This window comes from Chrysochloris asiatica, unplaced genomic scaffold, assembly GCF_000296735.1.
Source record: "Chrysochloris asiatica unplaced genomic scaffold, ChrAsi1.0 scaffold00028, whole genome shotgun sequence".
In the NCBI taxonomy this organism is placed as follows: Eukaryota; Metazoa; Chordata; class Mammalia; order Afrosoricida; family Chrysochloridae; genus Chrysochloris; species Chrysochloris asiatica.
Genome location: NW_006408546.1, coordinates 15,684,664 through 15,708,237, shown reverse-complemented (window position 1 = coordinate 15,708,237; position 23,574 = coordinate 15,684,664). Strand labels below are relative to the sequence as shown.

Here is a 23,574-nt window from a genome sequence, read left to right as displayed (position 1 = left end):
GGTTGAGGATGCATGGAGGGGATTGGAACCATGGCAGTGAGATGATATACAATGGAATGAATGTAAAACTAAAGTTCTCCCATGTAAACTATCATATAATTCACATAAAACATTAAAAAAAAAAAATGGTAAGACTATTACATATCTCAGAGTATAGAACAAATGAGATAGATAACATAAAGAAAAACGTCTGGTAAATGGTAAAAGCAACCAAACAAATACCAATTTCAGGAAAATTCTGTTTTTGGACAAAAGATATAATCGCTTAGACAACTGTACTATATGTTATTCATACCCATGTTGGTGGTGGTGGTATCAACAAGCTGTCAAGTCAGTTCAGACTCATAGCAATCCTGTACAGGTTTTTGAGGAGAGGATAGATAATAGGTTTAAGATGGTGAGCTAGCAGTCAGCAGTCCAGTGCTTACCTTACAATGCCACACCAGGAATCCATGGTTAAAGCCTAGTTATTCAAGGATATCTCACCTAGCAGCACTTTACACTCAGAACTTAGCAAGAAATAAAGAAGCAGCTGAATGCTGACCTTGAAACTCTAAACTGTCATCACTCGATTTTTTTTTTTAAATGCTGAAGAAAAAAATGTATAAAGTAATAATTCACAAAGTTTTTATCACTGACTTCCATTATTACTATAGATGTTACCACGGACCCAGAGAGAATATAAAATCACTGTTAAGAATACAAAGATACCTTCGAGAAGTAGTACATTTACTATTCTCTCTCCCATATAATAAACTCAAAAAGGAAAGGGAGACCGCTAACAAATATTTATTATTAATAATATTTAATCCGTTACAGAGAATTTCCCACTTAATTGATGTGCACTTTAGCTCCACTGGGGAGCTCTGATTCCATAAGGAAAATGGTTCATAAATGTTCACCACTCAGCACTGTTACACACAAATAGAATGTCTGATCTTTATAAAGATTCCTTTAAAAACGATTTTAAGCTAAAATTCAGTATATGAATACCTTCAATTTATCAGGTATTATGCTGGAAAGAGAAAGAAACCGTTATCCTCCAGGGTTCACAGCACAGAAGGAAACAGACATGTAAGCAATTAAGTTACCATACAGAGTAGTAAATGCAACCATAAAAGCAGGACAAGGTAAAAAAGACAATCTGCAAGAAGATACAATGAACCAAAGTTAGGAGTGGGATTGGAGGTGATGTCTAAGCAGTGGGAAAGATTAATGAGAAAGACTAGTATAAATTGCCAAGTGAAAAAGAGAGAAAAGACAAAACCAAAAAGGACTTCGGAGGCAGAGACCACCACATGCAAAAAGTTTTGAAGCAATATGTGTTGCAGAAATAAAATTGCAATTTAGTATCATGACACTATAGAATACAGGTGGAAGGAAACAAAAAAAATGCTTAAGTTATATTCTCTAATTCTGCAGTCATTAAATATTTAAATACCTATGTAAGCACTCTTCTAGACAATGAGTGGTGGTGGTGGTTATGTGCCATGGAGTCGGTTCCGACTCATAGCGACCCTGTACAGGGTTTCCGAGGCTGTAAATCTTTACGGGAGCAGAAAGCCTCATCTTTCTCCTGCGGTACGGCTGGTAGTTTCAAACTGCTGACCTTGAAGTTTGCCGGCCATTTGTAACCACTACGCTACCAGAGCTCCTTAGGCAATGAGTAAAGACTTAAAAACAAACAAACAAAAAACCACCCCAGATTTTCAGAGCTAGTAATTCAACAAAGGGAAAGAGATGAAAAGAATAAACACAATAAATGAGTTACACAGCATAAACACGTGATGAACAAAATGTTTAATAGTACCCTCTGCTTCCATGTCCTAATACTATAACCATACTTTGGGAAGAGGGAAATTGCAGGAGAGAAAGAGGGCGTTGCTATACTATGATACACAACTACTCAGAAGCTCTAAACAGGGGTAGTGCCCTAGGATATAAAAAAAACTAAACCTACTGCCATCGAGTCAATTCCAACTCATAAGGATCCCATATAGGATTTCCAAGACTGTAAACCTCTACAGAAGCAGACAGCTTCATTGAAAAGAAGTGGCTGGTGGGTATGAACCACTGATCCTGTGGTTAACAGCGCAGTGCCTAACTCACAGAGCCACCAGGGCTCCTTACTCACTAGGACACATTCTGTAAATCTGTGGAAGTGATTCTGGCTATCACAATGACAGTAGGTGCTACTGATGTCTAGTTTGCAAGAGTAGTGATGCTAGCTGGCCTGTAATACATGGGACTACAAGACTTTCCATTATCTAGTCAAGTCACTGAAAAGCCTGTTTATAATTTTCTGAGCCTAGAATCTAATTGCATTTTACATATAAACACAAAGTATGCTTTGCACTGTTTTAATAAACAGCTTTCCAAGAACGCAACCCATTTATGTACCCTACTTGTTAGGAGCTTTACTAAAAATTGTTCATTTCAGAAAGTCATACTTTAAAAGGTTACTAAACCATTTCGGCATACCTGTTATCTGTCACATTCATAGTCATTTGCAAAGATATCACTACTTGATTAGTTCTTTCTAATATAGTGATGCTCATGGTTATGTGATGTGAAGTCGGTTCCGACTCACAGTGACCCTGTCTAGGGTTTCCAAGGCTGTAAATCTTTATGGGAACAAAAAGCCTCATCTTTCAGAGGGCATATGCATAAGAACACCCACACCTGCAGATAATACCCACTTGACCTGGCTTCAATGACTGATCAAAGCTCAACCAGAAGAAAGAAGAGGTTAAAAAAAAAGAGTAACCTGATACAATTAGATGAACTTGACCTACACCTATGGATTCAGTAGCTCAAAAGAGGGAATAAATCTTTATTGCAAGGATCATTCTCACCCCCTCCATACACAGAGTAAACAGGGATGGGCAACTTGGACATCGGCTACCCAAAATGGGGGGAGGGGAGGCTACAAAGGCAAGAAGTGACTGGCTTACAAGCTTTCAAGAGGGAGCCTAGATCCAGAGGGTGTGGAGGAAGGTAGAATCTCCAGAGTACTATCCAATCTCCAATCTGTCTGGGCGGGACTAATGAAAGGAGATGGAGATAGGTCCCTTGTGGTACAATGGTAAATAACTGTTATCAGGACTGATTGTGAGGGCTGGAAATGCAAAGGTGGACGTTTCGTAGCAAAAGTAGGGGAGTGACGCCAGAGATGGAGGCAGAGACGATGATGTGGAGAGATGGAGAAGCTGGGGACTCAAGGCCCAGAGAGGGAGAGGGGCTGTGTGCAGATGACCGGGGGTCAGGCTTGCAGGGTATATCCTTTGGTTGGTTGATGATGCATGGAGGGGCAATAAATGATACATGATAGGATGAATGTAAAGCTAATGTTCTCCCATGAAAACTATCACATAATTCACAATAAACATTAAAAAAAAAAAAAAGAAAGAAAGAAAGAAAGCCTCATCTTTCTCCTGTGGTACGACTGGTAGTTTTGAACTGCAGACCTTGAGGTGAGCAGCCCAACTCTCAACCACTATGCTACCAGAGCTCCTTTACCTGAGAATTTTGTATTTAAGTGATATTATAAATTAGCATCCATGTACTTTCTTCCTTATTACAGATGAGGCATTACGCCAAAAGTCACATTTGAGGATATAAGGCACCATAGGATAAGCACTCAACCTCAAGGTCAGTTTGAAAGGCAAGGTCAGTGGTTCAAACTCACCAGCCGCTCCTAAGAAACCCTATACAGGGTCACTGAGTCAGAACCTACCCGACGGCACTTAACAACAACAACAATCTATCTTTATGAAATTCACTTCGGGAGAGTCAAGGAAGCACTACAAAGGATATGCCGTAAGGGGTGTGGCATCTGAGATGATTGGAAACACTAACTGAAACAACTCTTAATGGTCCAGTTTACGAGGAGTTCTAGAACCTCTTTCTCATCTCCAAAAACAAAGAGAAACCAAAAATTCATTTTCTAGTATCTCGAAAATCCTCAGTTCAAAAACCATTTTCTTTTGTCACTTTTACAATGTTCTGAAATGCCATATAAGTACACTGCTCAGAGAATTCTCAAATGCACAATTATTCATTTTAAAACCCTGGGACACTTGATGTGTTATACTTGTTCCTAGAGCAATTAGGGCTGTCACAATGCAGAATATCACAAAACAGTACTTTTTAAAGCATCATTTTACTAAACTATGCCTTAATATCAAAACTTACTTCTCCCCGTTTGTTCTAGCTATGCTCTGGTAGGATAATGAATGTCACAAAATCTTAAACACCACTTCGCTCTTCCCGAAGAATTATAATGATACACAGTATTTCTCTGGCAGAGAGATCATTTGACTTCATTAGTAAACAAAACTGTCAGACAGTTCTCTCCTAATTTGGAGGGGGTGAAAAAACTACCTTGTCCTGGAGCAACACAAAAAAAGATAATACTACCAACAAAGACCAACCTTTTACTTACAGACAGCTATCACGTCTTCCCTATGAATTCTGCAATTCTCACCTGCCTCCAGAAGAAGAGATGAGAAGACTGGGGATTCTGAGAGGGGTGGGGGCTGATTTTAGTTTTTGCTTTTTGTATTCTAGTAAACTTCTGTTCTCACAGGACTCAGTCTGATTCAAACATCAATTCTTTTTAAATCCACACAGTATTTTGGTAGCAATTTTTATCATTAAATTTTTTTCTCATGGGATTCATTCTTTGGTATTTCTAGAGGTCCACAACACCTTCCCTCCCCAGACTGAATCAGAGCCCTGCTTTTCTATAGACTCTAATATCAAGTGTGGCTAGTTTCACACTTCATAGTTCTGGTGGGTTCCATCAGTATAGAATGTGACATACGTAAGACAGTAAGATTCCTAAAATACAATGTTTTAACCTCAAAATATATTAACTAAATATATATGTATAATTTTTTTAATTTTACACACTTGGATAAGAGGTTGTTGTTAGTAAGTGCTATCAAGTCGGTTCTGAGCTGGTGAGTTTGAACAAACCTTGTGGTTCCTTCAGTGACTATCCTACAGTTCCACAATAGGTAACCCTGAATTATTCATAAATAATCAAATTAAGATCAGATTTACATGTTAAGAGTATTTTTAAATAAACGGTAAATTAATCAATACTCATTGTTAGAAAATAAATGTTACGGCTAGGCACAGAAAAATTTTTTTTAACTAGGCATTTGGAGACCTCTGACACTCTATGACAGTGGGCAAATCAGCCTCTTTGGTTTTTCAGTTTCCCCAATAAAAAATGAGCTTGACAAAGATGAGCTTGAGATTTGCAGGTTTCTTCCATAATTGTGTTATTGTCCAATACTATTGAGTCAGTTCCGACTCATAGCAGCCCTGTATAAGGTTTCTGAGGATTGGCTGATGGGTTTGAACCAATGATCTTGTGGTTAACAGTCCAGTGCTTATCCTACAGCGCTACACCAAGTGTAAGACTCCATAATCAAAGTACAGTTAGGCAAAAAGGGATGTGAAGACTAGCTTTTTACTTTTTTTTTTGAAGTATATTATATATCCTGGTGTGGCATTGTAGAATAAACACTGTAGCGCTAACCACAAGGTTTGTCAGTTCAAATCCACCAGCCACTCTTCAGAAACCATATACAGGGTCGCTATGAGTTGGAACTGAATTGATACAACAATACAGTCCTATGTTCCATGTGTAATTTCAACAATTGCTATAGACATATTTTGGTAGTCAGAGAAACTAGAAACAATTTAGTATGTATGTTTTTACTCAGGCACTGTTGGATAAGCACTGGACTGCTAACCCCAAGGTCAGCAGTTCAAATTCAACAGCTGCTCCATGGAAATCCTATATAGAGTCGCTATGAGTTGGAACCAACTCAACTGCACTTAAGAACTTTTCACTCAAACATAACGATGTGGGAACAGCAAAGGAGGCAGGTTTTTCTTATAGGACACTAGTCACTTAGAACCAATTGGACAACACCTAATAACAACAGTTAAGTGCCATCGAGTTGGTTCTGACTCATAGAGACACAGTATATATAGGGTTTCTAAGAAGTGGCTGGTGAGTTTAAACCACTGACCTTGTGGTTCAAACCAACCTTGTGCTTTATACTCATTTGTCAACTATCTCACTTATCTATCATTTTACATTCTTCACAACAGTAAAAGTCTAATACCTAAATATTTTGCACATTAATAAGGTAGCAGGCAGAGTAAAAATTACTTCAAAGTCTTCTTACAAGAGGGTCTAAAGGTAGCCTACGGGAAAATAGGCAATGCTGCCCCACACCCTCCACTCTCCTGCTGGTGGGAGTGCTGCACCCGGCTTCTACCCAGACCAGCCTCCTGTGACCACAGCCTCTGGGTGGACACACAGGCAGCACTGAGACAGCGGGTACCTATTCTGGGTGCCTGGAGCTCTAAATTACTGTGGGGTGGGAGAGGAGGAAAGAATGAGGCTTTGAAGAGGGTGTTTGGAAGAAATGCATACAAGTTTAATGACATCCAAAGAGAACAGAATTAGGCCCGAAGATTCAGCCTTGGTGGGGACAGGTATGTAGCCAGGCTCTGAGAGCCCTCACAGAAGCCCCTAGTTCTTGGTGACTCAACAAGTCAGGAGAGCAGAACAGTCACTTTGCTGGGGTGGATGTGGAGCCCTAAAGACGGTTCCATTAGGGAAGCTCTGGCCCAGCACAGGAGGAAGGTGAAATGGTTAAGCCGTGGATCCAGCTTTATCTCTAATCCTCCTCCTCCACAGAGGAACAAGGCCTAAAGACTTGGAACAATGATGAGCCCATCAGTATATTTCAGTTGTTGTTATTTCTACTACACTGTAGGATAAGCACTGAGCTGCTAACCACAACATTGACAGTTCAAACCCACCAGCCACTCCTCAGAATCCTAAGCAGGGTCACTATATGAGTTGGAACCAACTAAATGGCACTTAACAACATTATTTCCATGATCATAGTTTATAAATTAAATATATATATATATATATATATATATATATATCAACAATTGGATGGACTAAACAGAAAAAAATCCTTAGCTTTTGCAAAATGATGGGATTTGCACAACGATCTGGTCTTGTGGAAGGTGAACCTGTTGATAAGTGAGGAGTGGGTGTACAGTACAAATCACAAGAGCTATCTGGACCCAGATGAACTTTAAGGTTTCTTCTCACTATTAAATTCTATTCTTTTACTCTAAGTCTTATTTCTTTTTGGTATCTATGAAAATGTCTGATAACAGAAGACCAAGAAGAGATTCCTCCAGATACAGTAAATGAACTAATGATTTCTGGAAGTCTAAGGGCACAAGAACCATCTCTCGTGAACATTTAGGAAGGGACAAAGATTGTAAAGATTTTTACAGACCTGGAGATATTCTCTGAGTTCACTAAGATTCATTTACAAGGCTATCAAGATAGTAAGATGGCCCAGGAAATCATTTGGATGCGTTCAAGTGCCTACTTCTCAATCCTGGCATAACAATAGAGTGTACAGTTATTCAAATACAGGTGTGGTATCAATCTGGATCACAAGAAAAGTTTACATTATTATAATTATTATTGAAGGCTGCAATCGTGTAATGACTTAGAGAACCTGGGTACCATCTTTCATGGTACAACCAAACAGGTAAAAAACAGCTTTATTTGCTTCAGGTTCTTACAGGCATGAAGATGCTTGCCTTGGAGCTATCCATGGTGCTTGATCAGACTTAGTCCTCAGCCTGTCTCTGTTTCTGACATTTGATTTCCCATTATGGTACTGTTCAGAATCTATCTGACCTGTCATTCACACTGTAGCCCGTCTGTCACAAACATCTAGTATCGTGGGGCCACTTCTGGTCTTTGTCTGTCCCAATAGGCTCCAATAGCCTTAATTTGTTCTAACTTGAATCTCCAGCTAACCCTGCTATGGAACCCAAGCCTGCTCCACAAAGCCCTTTCTTTCAACTCAGCATACCTTGTAGATCACTGGCATACATTAAGCAAGAGATTACAGCTCTTCATGATACCCTACATGAGTTTTTAAATTGTTATATATTTTTTTACTATTCCAAAATGATTTTAAATGACCTTTTTTACCTTAATATATATGTTTTTGTAACTAACATTTGGATGAGTAAAGTGCGTTCTTGTTAAGTGCCGCCCAGTAGGTCTGACTCACAGCGACCCTGTATAGGGTTTCCAAGGCACAGCTGGTGAGTTTGAACTGCCAACCTTGTGGTTCAAACCGACTTTGCTTATCCTACAATGCCACTGCAAGGCTCCGAGTAAAGAACTGTTGTTGTTAAGTGCCATCAAATCAGTTCTGGCTCACAGAAACCTTGTACAGAGTTAAGAATAGGCATTTTAAATCTGGGATCGACATAGAGATTTCAGCGACTCCATAAACCTCTTGAATTATGTGATATTTTAGGCATATTTTTTTTTCTGAAGTGTCAAGACTCTTCTCTTTAAAATGTTAAGAGCCACTGATTTATATGCTGCTGACTTCCAAATAATGATCACCAAGCAGATCTAAGTGCAGGCAGTCCCTGTGTTAGGAAGATCCTTTCCTGTGTCTTTAAAAAGAATTTGTAGGTAAGTAGAAACAGGTGCGTACTGTTCTTATTTAGGCCTACTTTGATGTTTAAATATTGCAAGTGAAACCAATGAAGGTAGTTGAGATAAAGAATTAGTTGCCAGAGAAGTTGGTTCCATTGTTTCAAAGCTAGGACAAATTTACATAATGTTAAAGGACAAGTAGGAATAGTTTCTAAATCAGATATCTGTAACCTGGAGACGTACTGTGCTTGACTTTTATATCCAACTATGTATTGGAGGACTGGTATGGCGCTGTGAATTACTGTGCTGGACTGCAAAGTCGTTTTGAAACACAAAGTTGGTGATTCAAGCTCACCAGCCACTCCTCGGAACCTTATATAGAGTCACTACGGGTCAGAACAACCTGACAGCCCTAACAACATAATTTTTGTTATTAAGTGCCGTCAAGTTGATTCCGACTTACAGTGACCCTGTATAGGGTTTCTGAGAAGCAGCTGATGGGTTTGAACCACTGACCCTGCATTTAGCAGTCTCCTATAGCAAGGAGCTCTGGTAGCGTAGTGGTTACGAATCGGGCTGCGAACCTAAAGGTCAGCGGTTCAAAACTACCAGCCGCTCCGTGGGAGAAAGATGAGGCTTTCTACTCCCGTAAGGATTTACACCCTCGGAAACCCTGTACAGGGTCGCTATGGGTCGGAACCGACTCGACGGCACTTAACAACAACAACAACATAGCAAGTACCACACACCTCTAAATGGATATCTTGAAAACAGTTCAAACAGAATGCATCCAAAACTAAACTCATTCTTCCTCCTCACTCCCATAACATATTCCTTTCTTAATCTTAAAAAAAACTCAGAAGATAATACAACAAAGATGCAAAATATAAAATCCTAGGAATTATTCTGGACTCTTTCTTTTCCCTCATTCCTTTTGTCCTATCAGTCAACACTTTAAAGGCTAATAAAGTTTTTAAAACACCGAAGACAAAATATGCATGTGTTTTATAGAAATTTTTTAGATGTAAACGCCTCCAATTACTAATACATCCTCCTATGGTAATGCAGAAGGCGCCTTGGTAGGGTAGTGAGTACACCGCTGGGCTGCTAATGGCAACATCAGCAGTTTGAGATCACCAGGTGCTCCATGAGAGAAAGATGAGGCTTTCCACTCCCGTAAGGACTTACACTCCCGGAAAGCCTATACAGGGTCACTATGAGTTGGAATTTACATCTCAGTGTCAAGAAAACAAAAATCCTCACCATTGGACCAATAAACAACATTCTTATCAATGGAGAAAAGATTTAAGTTGTCAAGGACTTCATTCTTCTTGGATCAACTATCAACACTCGCAGAAGCAGCAGTCAAGAGAACAGACGACGTATTGCATTGGGTAAATCTGCTGCACAGAACTTTTTAAAGTGTTGAAGAGCAGAGATGTCAGCTTGAGGACTAGGGTGTGCCTGACCCAGGCCATGGTGTTTTCAATAGTCTCATATGGATGCGAAAGCAGGACAGTGAATAAGGAAGATCGTAGAAGAATTAATGCCTTTGAGTTGTGGTGTTGGAGGAGAATATTGAAAGTGCCATGGACTGACAAAAGAACCAACAGATCTGTTTTGGAAGAAGTGCAGACAGAATGCTCCTTGGAGGCCAGGATGGCTAGGCTTCGTCTCTCCTACTTTGGACATATTGTCCGGAGGGAACAGTCGCTGGAGAAGGATGTCATGCTGGGTAAGGTGGAGGGTCAGAGAAAAAGAGGAAGACCCCTAACGAGATGGATTGGCCAGGTGGCATCATTGATGGACTCAAGTGTGGCAGCGGTAGTGAGGTTGGCCCAGGATTGGACATTGTTTCGTTCTGCTGTGCATGGGGTCGCTATGAGTCGGTTCCAACCCGATGGCACCTGACAACAACAACAAATGAGTTGGAATAGACTCCACAGCATACAACCACCACAGTAATGCAGTGGTTAAAGTGTATGACAGCTAGCCAACATATTAGCAACTGGAATCCACCAGCCACTTGACAGGAAAAAGATGTGGCAGCCTGGTTCGGTAAAGGATGACAGCCTTACAAACTCGACAGGACTAGTTCTACTGTCCTACAGGGTAGCGATGAGTCAGAATCAACTCAACAGCAGTGGGTTAAGTTTAAGGTATGGAATTAGAAACGAGGCTTGCAAAATGGTTCAAACAGTTCTATCATGGCTGACAAAGTGAAACTGGAATGGACCCAAATCTTCAAAACCAGGGTGAACTGATAGCTGGAAGGGAAAAAATTACAGGTTAGAATCTTGGAATGGAGACTTGGGAAGTACTTGCTATTGGATAAGCACTGGACTACTAACTGCAGGGTCAGTGGTTCAAACCTACCAGCTGGTTCTCAGAAACTTTATGCAGGGTAATGAGCTGCATTTGGGAGATTGAATTATCGCTAGGACTGCGAAGATTGACACACATTCAAAGCGACGTGGTTAGCTGCCATGTTTGAGCAAAGCTGTGCTGTTTCCAAGTCTGCCAGTCAAGAGCCTGGGCAGCTCTGCTTTAAAAGCTGCCCTTGTTTTCTAACAGGGAAACTTAGTTTCTAGCAGGGTGTCTACTGGTAATTTTTCCTGTTCTGGTTATCATTCCAGTACACCCATATTTTACAAATTCGGGACCATTCAGGTATCACTTCATCAGCCACGACTGAACTACAAAAAAACTGGTTAGAAGCACCGCTAGGAACTCCTCTCAATGGACCATAACTTTCCATTTTTAACAGAAAGTCTAACACTGTCTCATTCCTCATAACTATATCATGAATATGCCAGAGAATACAGTTAACTCTTTTATTTGTCCAATTTTATGGAATGAGGTCAAAATTACTTTCCTTTATCAATGTGACAAGTTGTTGTTAAATGCCGTTGAGTCATTTCCCTCTCATAGAAGAGCATCTGGTGACTTTGAAGCACTGACCTCGTGGTTCAAGCTGACCTTGTGGTCCAGTGATTATGCTACAGTACCACACAGGACAAGTGACATGTCAGGGTTGTTTATGTAAAACAGCTCTTATTTGCAATCCCTTGAATTCCTATCTAAACAGTCCCTGGGCTCACAGCACCACTACCGAATGAAGACAAGTTCTTCTATTTCCAGGATGTAGCAGGAATTTTCCTTCATTGACTACCACCTATCTTTACACTAAAGCAAAACTGCCAAATCAGAAATCAAAAAGATACTAGTCAGAGTCCCTGAAGCTCCTTGGTCCTGGAAAACCAAGGATTTGAAAATTTAATGAGAATGGGAGAGGACAAAGAGAGTTAATGAATTTGAAAACAGTACCCTAATATATTTCTGATTTTGACAAAGCTTAAAAAACTTCTTAAGCACTCACTGTCTGAATATGTGGCTATCTTCCATAAAGACACAACAAGATGGCTGGGAAACTGAACAATTAGTCTAGTTTCTTCCATGCTTCATGAATTGCCATTAAAGATCAGGAAGTTCATACGGATTCCTTTCTTTTAGGACCTAACCTGATATAACCATTTTCTGAATTTACTTACTGGTGCTTTGTAAGTAAATGAATGGGAAACTTTAAAATGTGCTGGCTAGATATTATCTTGAATTTATTATTAAAAATCAAGGAGACTACACTTATGCATATTTGAAATTTGGGTTTAACATCACAGAAAACAAAAAGTCTAGTTATTGTCAGAAGCTGTCCATATAATAGAGAAGAAATTAATATAAAGGGAGCTCTGAAAAGTTCATGGAAATTTTCCATTTTCTTTTGGGGGGGAAGTAAGGAGTAAGAGTTAGGGTTAGAATATAGCTAGGTTTAGACTGAAGTCCTGGTGTAGCACTGTGAGATAATATGCTGGACTGCAAAGTCAGTTTGAATCTCAAGGTTGGCGGTTTTAAGATCACCAGTCACTCACTATTCGGAAACCCTACAGTGGGTCACTATGAGTCACTTAACAGGTTTAGGGTAGGCCTAGGATTTTGTTTAGTGCTAGGGTTATGGTTAGGATTAGGGTTAGTGTTAAGAGTTTCGGTTAAGACTAAGGTTAGTGTTAGGGGTAGGGGTTGGGCTAGGACTAGGAGTATGGCTAGGTTAATTTTAGGGTTATAGTTAGGCTTGAAGTCCTGATGTGCTACTGTGGGTTAATGCACTGGCCAGCAAAGTTGGTTTGAACCGCAAGGTTGGCAATTCAAGCTCACCAGCTACTCCTTGGAAACCCTATACAGGGTCACTATGAGTGGGAACCAACTCGCCAGCATTTAACAGGCTTATTTTATTTCTTTTTCCTGGAAATTTATTTGATTTCTTCTTCATTTGGAAGTCCTGTAACTGGATTATTCCCTCTTTTTACTTTATGGGTTTTTTGTTTGTTTGGTTGGTTGGTTGGTTGTTGTTGCAATCGTACCTTTTGTTGTTTATTTTCAGTCTTAATAGGTCTGTTTTACTTTGCATATGCCTATATCTGGGCTGAGTCTAGATGATATTGTCATATATGCTAGTCTCAGGTTGCAGTCTGCATTATGTCTCTTGTGATTGGTCCCTCCTAATAACATGTCTGAAGTATGAGAGACCAAATCTTGCCATCCTGGTTTCCAAGGAGTGTTCTGGCTACTTCATCCAACATGAATTTATTTATTCTTCATCAACATGTACTTTAAGTCCTCTTCACTTTCAGCAAGCAAGGTTGTGTCATCTGCATACCACAGGTTGTTAATGAGTCTTCCTCTAATCCTAATGCCATTCTTCTTCATAGAATCCATGGCATAATAGAATCTTGGATTATTGTTCAACAGGTGAATACTGAGAAACATGTCTTCAAACTCAGTAATTTGGCCTTCCCTTGGCTCATTCTACTTCCTGGCCCTTTACATGTATTATCTATTTATGAACTCTTAGTGTCAATAATCTAACTTTCAAATTGCAATTTTGCATGGTTCTCAGTTTTCCATTTATTCTGTCAGTTTGTTTCCTGGATTTTTCTATAGTTTTGTCTAATTTTTCTTGGATTTCTCCTGTAGTTCTCTCAATCATTCTCTCAATCTTTTGAAGTTGCCTAACTAGTATTCTTTTAAATTCCTTATCAAGTTGTTCTGATATCATTTTTGGTGTTATATTTTCTGATTCTGTATTTTGGTCACTAGTCTGAAGCACTCTGTCTTGACTGTGTACACTGAAATTGTTTTCTCTGAAGCATGATTGTTGTTGTTAGGTGCCATAGAGTCACTACCGACTCATAGTGACCTTATGCACAGCAGAACAAAACACTGTTCCATTCTGGGCCAACCTCACTATTGTTGCCATGCTTGAGTCCATTGATGCTGCCACTTGGCCAATCCATCTCGTTGGGGGTCTTCCTCTTTTTCTCTGACCCTCCACCTTATCAAACATGATATCCAGCAACTGGTCCCTCCTGACAATATGTCCAAAGTATGCGAGATAAAATTTGGTCATCTTGGCCTCCAAGGAGCACTCTGGCTGCACTTCTTCCAACACGGATCTGTTGGATCTTTTGGCAGCCCATGGCACTTTCAATATTCTCCTCCAACACCATAACTCAAATGCACCAATTCTTCTACGGTCTTCCTTATTTACTGTTCAACTTTTGCATGCATATGAGGATATTGAAAATACCATGGCTTGGGTCAGGCTCACCTTAGTCCTCAAGCTGACATCTTTGCTCTTCAACACTTTAAAAAGGTCTTGTGCAGCAGTTTTGCCTAATGCAATATGCCGTTTGATCTCTTGACTACTGCTTCCACGAGTGTTGATAGTTGATCCAAAAAGAATGAAGTCCTTGACAACTTCAATCTTTTCTCTGTTGACAAGAATGTTGTTTATTGGTCCAGTGGTGAGGATTTTTGTTTTCTTTACATTGAGATATAATTCATACCGAAGGCTGTGGCCTTTGATCTTCATCAGTATGATGCATGGTAGTATCGTGTAATTTATATTTAGTTGATGATTTTATATTGGTGTGTTCTCAGGCACTCACCACCTGTCTCCCGATGGATGAGCTTTGGTGTTATAGCTAAAAAAATTTTCACCAAGCCTTAGGTTCTGCAGATTTTTCTCCTTAAAGCTTTGTTTTACTATTAGATTTTGAGTTAATATTTTTATAAGGTATGAGGTCTAGGTCAAATTTTATTTTTAATCATTTAAGAGAATGAAAAAACAAGCCACAGACTGGGAGAAAATATTTGCAAAGCACCTATCTGACAAATGACTCATATCATGAATGTATTAAGAGCTCTCAAATGCAACAGTAAAAAAAAAAGCAAACAATCCAATTAGAAAATAAACAAAAGGACAAGAAAAGACATTTTACTAAAGAGGATATACATGGATGGTCAATGAGCAATAAAAAAATTCTCAACATTACTATACATTAGGAAAATGTAAGTTATGACTATCATAAGCTATCACCACATCCTCTTTAGGACTCCTGGTGTGGTGTTGTAGGATCAGCAATGGACTGAGAATCACAAGATCAGTGGTTCAAACCCACCAACCCACCATCTGCTCCTCAGAAACCCTATATAGGGTTGCTATAAGTTGGAACTGACTCAATGGAGCTTAACAACAACAACACTTTTAAGGACAGTTAGAATAAAAAAATAATGATAAGATCAAATGTTGGTAAAGATGCAAAGAAACCGGTAAGTACATAAAATATCACGGCCAATCTGGAAAACAGTTTTGTTGTTTCCTTGAATGTACATTTATTGTTCAACTCAGCAATCACACTCCTGGGCATTTATCTCAGAGGTACAATAACTTCTATCCACGCAAATACATGCACATGATTGCGCATAGCTATCTGGCCATTTATAATAAGCAAAATCCTGAAGCAAACCAAATGTCCTATGATAGGTGAATGATTTACACTGTGGTAATCAGATCACAGATCATTACTTAGCAATAAATAAGAACTCTTGATACACACAACTGAATGGATCACAAAAGTATTATGATGTGTAATAAACACCAATCTCAAAAGGTCACACATTGTATGATATCATTTATGTAATATTATTGAAAAATAAAAACGAAAACATTATTGAAGGTGAGTGTGGTGGCTCCATAGGGTAAGTACTGGACTGTGAACCACAAGGTTGGCGGTTTGAGCCTACCAGCTGCTCCACAGTACAAAGATGAGGCTTTCGGCTCCAGCCAAGATTTCAAGCCTTGTTGTTGACCATCAAGTCAATTCTGACCCATAGCGACCCTGTAATAGGGTTTCCAAGGAGCTTGAACCCCGACCTTGCAGTTCAAACAACTTTACAGTCTGACTCATTAGCCCACAGCGCCACATCAGGACTCCTTGGAAACCATATACAAGGCTCACTGTGACTCAGAACCGACTCAACATTAGTGAAAATGACATTATAGAGATGGAGAAGACAGTAGGGGGTAAGGGGAGAGAAGTAATGCTAAAGGGGTAGCATGAGTGACAGAACAGTTCTGTGTCCTGATGGCAGTAATGGTTACGTGAATACACACATGGTGAAACGATATAAATCTAGACACACACATCAGACCAATACAGGTTTCCTGATTTTGCTACTGTACCATAATTATATAAGATGTAGCCAAGTAGGAAGACTGAGTAACAGTACACAGGGAACTTGCTATACCACTACCTGCACAATTTTAAGAGCATCTATAATTATTTCTAAGTAAGTTGTTTACAATTCAATGTAAGAATGAGTACGTTTTTTTAAAAGGGCAACACTGTAATTCCATGTGCAAATCAAACAAGGATATGAGTTGGTCATGGTACAGTCTAGTAAGAGAGCCAGAGTGTTTATCAAACTTTCAAAAGATGATTCAATCAAACATCTGTTGTATAATGCTGATGTTAAATGCCCTCGAATTAGTTCTCATAGTGAGCCTTTATTGGGTTTCTGGTGAGCAACTGATGGGTTTGAACTGCTGGTCTTGCCGTTCGCAGTTCAGTGCTTATCCTACCATACCACACCAGGTGTACTGGATTATGCTTTGGGCTGCTAACCTCAAGGTCAGCAGTTCAAATCCACCAGCTGCTCTGGGAGAAAGATGAGGCTTTCTGCTCCTGTAAAGATTTACAGCCTTGGAAACCCCATACAGGATTGCTATGAATTAGAACAGATTCGAGTGCACACAACCACCACTATTATAAGCAAAACATAGTTCTAAAAGTCACTGTTAAATGACTGTTATTAAATGCTATTAAGTTGTTCTGATTCATAGTGACCCTATAGGGTTTCTAAGGCTTTAAATCTTTTGCAGGAGCAGAAAGCATCATCTTTCTCCCGCAGAGCGACTGGCGGATTGTTGTTGTTGTTGTTGTTGTCAAGTGCCGTCGAGTTGGATCCGACCCATAGCGACCCTATACAGAATTTCCAAAGAGCAACTGGTAAGCTTGAACCGCCAACCTTATAGTTCAAACGGCTTTGCGGTCTGGCGCGTTAACCCACAGCGCCACACCAGGACTGGTGGATAGTCCAGTGCTTACTCTATGGAACCAGTGTTCTCCCACTAAAAGTCATGTTGTTGTTGTTGTTAAGTGCCATCAAGTCAATTCCGACTCATGGGGACCCTGTACAGGGTTTCTGAGGAACAGCTGGTGGGTTTAACTGCCAATCTTGTGGTTCGCAGTCTAGTGCTTATCCTACAGCATCACACCAGGAGTCTACGAAAGTCATAGTGGCATAAAAAGAAAAAAGAGATCAGATACTTAACTCTGAATTAATGTACTCTGAGACCAGCTGTCCATCAGCTGATTCCAACTCATGGAGACCCTACTTGTGTCACAGTAGAACTATGCTCCTAAAGGTTTTCAATACCTGATTTTTTAGAAGTAGATCTCCAGACCTTTCTTTTGAGGTACCTCTGGGTAGACTCCAACTTCAACCTTTCAGTTAGCAGCCAAGCACATTAGAGAGGTATAAACTTGGTTTAAGTTAACATACTTGGTTTGCCTAACTCAGGAGTGCCTCAGAAGAAAGGCCTGGCAATCTACTTCCAAATAATAAGCCATTGAAAACCCTAGGGAACACAGGTCTACTCTGACAAAAATGGGGTCTCTGTGTGTCTGAATCCACGGGAAGGCAACTGGTTTCTGAGAAGATGGAATTATAATTATTAAAAGCCTCAAGAGTCTTGCAAAAGCAGTTCTTCTCTTTGCCTGAAATGCTTTTTTCCTGTCACTTCTTGTTAGCTCCTACTCATGCTTTACTCTCAGCTATAGCTTCACGTAAACCCTTCCTAGCTCTCCCCATTGTCTCTCATGTTAGATGATAAGCTTCCCCCTATTACATGTGCTCACAATACCTTTCATTTTTTATTCATAGTACAAATAAGTATTCACAAACAAATAACTGATTATTTGATATTAAACTTCCCCATTAGGCTATAATCTCCAAAAGAGCAGAGACAGGTCTATGTAGCTCACCGCTGCATTTCTGAACCCAATGACAAAAACTTAAAATACAGGACATGAATAAATCCATACAAAGCTATTATATGTCCAGACAGTGTTACTGGGGTTTGAAAGAACCTAAGATCACTTCAACCTGAGAAAGTTAGTTAATACGGAAGAGGAGGTTCACACAAAGGATGGTGGTGGTGGTTATGTGCCACGGAGTACTCCTAGCGACCCTGTACAGGGGTTCCAAGGCTGTAAATCTTTACAGGAGCAGAAAGTCTCATCTTTCTCCCGTGGAACAGCTGGTAGTTTTGAACTGCTAACCTTGCAGTTCGCAGCCCGATTCATAACCACTATGCTACCAGAGCTCCTTGATGCAAAGGATACAGAATCTTAAATCCAAAGCTGAATATTAACATCAGCTTTTCTGCAATAAAAAGACCACACCAAAACCACTTTATCGAGGTGATTCTGACTCCTGTTGTTGTTGTTGTTAGGTGCCATCGACTTGGTACTTACTTATAGTGACCTTATGCACAGCAGAACAAAACACTGCCTGATCCTGGGCCAACCTCACTATTGTTGCACACTTGAGTCCATCGATGCTGCCACTTGGCCAATCCATCTCATTGGGGGTCTTCCTCTTTTTCTCTGACCCTCCACCTTACCAAACATGATATTCTTCTCCAGTAACTGTCCGAAGTATGAGAGACGAAGTTTGACCATCCTGGCCTCCAAGGAGCATGCTGGCTGCACTTCTTCCAACACAATCTGTTGGTTCATTTGGCAGCCCATGGCACTTTCAATATTCTCCTCCAACACCATAATTCAAAGGCATCAATTCTTCTACAGTCTTCCTTATTTACTGTCCAGCTTTCATAAGCTTATGAGGTGACCGAAAATACAATGGCTTGGGTCAGGCGCAACTTAGTCTTCAAGCTGACATCTTTGCTCTTCAACACTTTAAAAAGGTCTTGTGCAGCAGATTTGCCTAATGCAATACATACGTCGTTTTGATTTCTTGACTGCTGCTTCCATGAGTGTTCACAGGTGATCCAAGAAGAATGAAGTCCTTGACCACTTCAATCTTTTCTCCTTTGATAAGAATGCTGTTTATTGGTCCAGTGGTAAGGATTTTTGTTTTCTTGACATTGAGTTGTAATCTGTACTGAAGGCTATGCCCTTTGATGTTCATCAGGAAATGTTTTAAGTCCTCTTCACTTTCAGCAAGCAAGGTTGTATCATCTGCATATCGCAGGTTGTTAAATGAGTCTTCCTCCAATCCTGATGCCGCGTTTTTCTTCATAGCACCCAACTTCTTGGATTATTTGCTCAGCATACAGGTTGAGTAAGTATGGTGAAAGAATACAATCCTGTCACACACCTTTCTAATTTTAAAACATTCAGTGTTCCCATGTTCTGTTCGAACAACTGCCTCTTGGTCCATGTACAGATTCTTCATGAGCACAATTAAGTGTTCTGGAATACTCATACTTTTCAATGTTGTCCATAGCTTGTCATAATCCATACAACCTGACTCAAAGCAATTCTATATAGGATTTCCAAAACTGTAAGTCTTTATGAAAGCAAACAACCCTATCTTTCTCACATGGAGTGGCTGATGGGTTTGAACTGCCGACTTAGTGGTTACCAACCCACAGTGTAACCATCTCTCCAATAGGAACCTATTAACAAATTTAAAACGGGAAGCAGCAAGTTCAAAGTATTCTTTAGAGAAATTAAGGTGAAGATGGACATAAACTGAGTAAGACATAATAAGCAGTAAAAATAATGACGAAGATTTTGTGATAGTGTAAGAATAAAATGGAGTCCTGGCATGGCACTGTATCATAGGGACTGGACTGCTAACTACAAGGTCACAGTTCAAACACACTAGTTGCGCCTCATAAACCCTACAAAGGGTTGTCATGAGTCAGAACCGACTCAAAAGCACTTAATAACAAGCACAAAATGATAATGTCCTGAATGGGAGTGTGGTCAAGGGAACAGAAAGCTGTAAGAAACACCAACAATGAAGAAGCAATAGAACTAAGTGACTGATTAGATACAGAAGTCAGAGTTAGGAGGAACTATAGTGAGTGATGCCTGAAGGACAAGTACCATTAACTGAAAATGGAAAGTCATGAAGTCATGACTAAGTCCTTCTCTTAGGAGAAAGAATGTCCTATGCTGGATATGATGGGTGACAACTGAAAATGTAAGCGCAAACCCACTTCCAACTAGTCAGTTTAGACTCTACTAATCAGAGTAGAACTGCTCTCTAGGGTTTCTGAGGTTACAACTATTTTTATTATTATTTTAAGTTTTTATTGTGAGTTGAGTGAAAGTTTACAGGGCAGATCATCAGTTTTATATTCAACAAATCATATACTTTGTTTCATTACAATGATTATAATCCCCTCCATGTACCATCAGTTAACAGTATTTATTTCTCTCTATTCATTTTACCTCTTTTTTTAAACACTCAGGCATATATAATCATTTAAACCACCAAAGGGCACATTCTGCAAGCCAGTCCCCTGGCTGCCAGCTCTCAGTCCCTATCTTTTCATGAATCTAGAGTCCTCAGCTGCTCCCTCTCTCCATGTCCCCATCTCTGCCTCCATCTCTGGTGTCGCTGGAGGCTGTAAATCTTTATGGAAGCATGCTGCCTCATCTTTCTCCTGAGGACCAGCTGGTGAGTTTGAACGATCAACTTTGTGGTTAGCAGCCCAATACTTAACCTACAGTACCACCAGGGCTCCACGCAGACTAACTGCTGGGGGGAGGGGGAAAGCAAGGCTGGCAGTGCACTTGTGTGAACCCATTACAGTTAAGGTCAGGAGAGTGGATGAGATCTCAGGGGAAAAGTATAAAGGGTCTTGGGTGGAAATTTTATATACTTCCCACCTTACTAGAATTCTGCACATTGCAAGATAGGCAGTTCACACCCACCAGTTGCTCTGATAAGAGAAAAATGAGACAGTTGCACAAAGATTTAGTCTCATCAATTCTTTAAGGTTGCTACGAGTCGATTCGACAGCAGTGGGATGGGTTGGAATGAGTTGTTCGGATTATATTTCTCAAGCTACTGTCTTCCTCAGACTCTGAGCTCCTTGAGGACATGTCTGCTCTCATCCTTCAGTTCCCGAAAGTACACAATACAAGGGCTTTATGCAATAAACAGGTAGCTTATTAAAGAAATCTACTCAATTAAACTATTCAAGATAATTTCTTCTTATTATTTTCTGTTCCACCTACACTCTGTAGTCCAAAAAGTAGTGCCTTGGGCAGTACTTTGAAAGGCACAGCTTTTACTTTAAATTAGTAAAATCAGTCCTGATAAATTTCAGCCAAGTGAGTTTAGGCAGCTTAAAGCATTTATCCAAAACACTGTTCTCACAGCTCTAGGACTGATGAACTGAAAGACCATACTTTGGGGCTGTGATAAATTACAAAAAATAATTTATATTATTTATTGAGAGACTAAAGTAGATGCAATCTTTCAATCTTGTGTACTATACAAGTTGACAATGTACAAAATGTCAAGTAGCTTCCGGTGAACTGAAGGATAACTGAAACCTAAATGAGATAATTAAAGGGTAACTGAAGAGAGTTATGACACGTACCCCTTTTTTAAGAACATAATCAAAGAAATGACATTGTTGGTTTGCTTTCCCACAAAACATTCCTGGGTATTACAGTCAGATGGAGTAATGGGCTAATCTGACCCAATATTTTGGTAAACAATATTTTCGCAGTTGCAATGAAAAAAAACAAAAGTTAATGGACTAGAGAACAAAATTGTTGCCAACCCCCTCCAAATTAAATTATTATTACTGTATTGTCGTCAATCTATGCCTTTTTGAGGTTCCAGTGTGCCACACTGCTGAATCACAATGTCCTCAGTGCTTTTAGATGGGTGCATGTAAGTAAGACACAGCAACGAAGAAACAAGAAACCAGCTGGAGTCACTGACTCCAGGAACCCACCAAATTACAGTCCAACTCCCGTCTCAGTGTGTTCGGCTGGCCTGCACTGTAAACTTAAAATTAAAAGATGGGTCACCAGTCTTTGCCTACCCATTTCCAACAACAGCAAATGGACCATAGCATTCCAATATGCTCGGAATCGAACAAATCGATTTTGTAGTGAATTCCTTCCAAGTTATTTCCAAGTAACTTTCACACCCTGGTCCTGGCTCTCTCAAGAGCAGCATTAATTGAAAGCCTTTTCACTTCTTTTGATTTATTTTCAAAACCAGGTATTATTTCCCGGCATGACAATACATTTACTAATGGGAAAATCGGTTCTCTTTTTCGCAGTGCTTGAGTCTCCTTAAAAGAAAAACGGAATACCAAGGCGCGAGAAGTAGACAGTTCCTTTAAACTCAGAACCGCGACTTCCTGAGTAGGGCGGAGAAAAGGGGACTTAAATAACCACAAGCCCTAGGAGACGTTGCAGCTGATGCGAAATACCGTTGCTAAGAAGCAAACAGCTCCAACCCGTGCCCGGCGGCTGGGACGTGATAAAAGCAACACAGACCTGGACTGGCAGCTCTGAGGCTTGAGGGGGCCAAGGAGCCTGCACCTCTTCTTGCCAAAGCCTCAAGGGGCGGAGTGGGAGCTCGTCCCCAGGCCGGCAGCAAGCCCAGCGCCTCACGGGCTGAGCGGCGGCCCGAAGAAGCGGCATCGCTAGGAGAAGGTTCAAGAGAGGCGCTTGGCAAAAGCCAAGCCGCGCCACTGGATCAGTTCAATTGCCCATACGCTCGACCACCCACCCGGTCCACCGGACGCCGACCAGGGAACGAGCAACAGTGGGAGCCTCCAGAGTTGGAGACGTCTTTAGCTTGGCCGGGTTTCATCTATCTCACCCGCCCGTCCGCCCACCCACCCTCCTTTGCTCCTCGATCCGAGGCTGAGCTGAAGGCCACCCAGGGGGTGGTGCCTGGGAGGCACGCCGCACTTGGGGGATCGCTGCCCGGCGAGCTAGGGCTCCCCGGCGGGCGGGCAGCTGCGGCGGGTCACTCACCGAGAGGACGCTCATGCGGATTGGGGTCTCCAATAAGCACGCCATCTTGAGCCTTCCCACCCGGCTGCTCCCGGCACCGGCGCGGGGGCCGGCACTTTCGACAGCGAACTCTTGAATCAACGGCAGTCACCTCTGCAGGAAGCCAAGAGAGAAGACGAGAACGGGCCACGCTCTAAACGTCGCTGAGGTACTGGAAAGGCCCGCCGAAAGGAAAGCAAAGGGGAAGCGCGCAAGAGGCCTTCTCACGAATCGTCAGCTCAGAAACAGCAGCTACTCTCGGCCTGGGTTAGTGGTGGGAGCGGGCAGCGGTTTCCGCATGCGCAGAAGAAGAAGAAGAAGAAGAAAAAAAAAAATCTGCCGGCCCCACCTGTCTTGCAGTGGGCGGAGCTCCGGGGGAGGAGTCTTGCTCTGGACAAGATACACAGATTGATTCGTTGTAGTAATTTATGGATTCACGTATTCATATTTATTTTTTAAAAAACACTGGTATGTGGAGCCACACACATAGTTTGAAGTGCACTCATACACTCTTTATTTTGTTCTCTCGTTTCACCAAAACCCTGGCAAAGTCTTCATTTTACAGGTGTAGACACTGTGACTCTG

The 23,574-nt window shown here is 40.8% G+C and overlaps 1 protein-coding gene across 3 annotated transcripts in view; it reads right to left on the bottom strand.

Annotated features, from left to right (window-relative positions):
- ARMC8 (armadillo repeat containing 8) overlaps positions 1-23,341 on the bottom strand; it is a 150,767-nt gene extending 127,426 nt beyond the window's left edge. For all 3 annotated transcript variants that reach the window (XM_006846611.1, XM_006846610.1, XM_006846612.1), the window contains exon 1: positions 22,972-23,341. In XM_006846611.1, coding sequence (XP_006846674.1) covers positions 22,972-23,016 — 45 coding nt within the window. In that variant the 5' untranslated portion in view covers positions 23,017-23,341. The remainder of the gene's footprint in view (positions 1-22,971) is intronic.
- Positions 23,342-23,574: the final 233 nt, after the last annotated feature.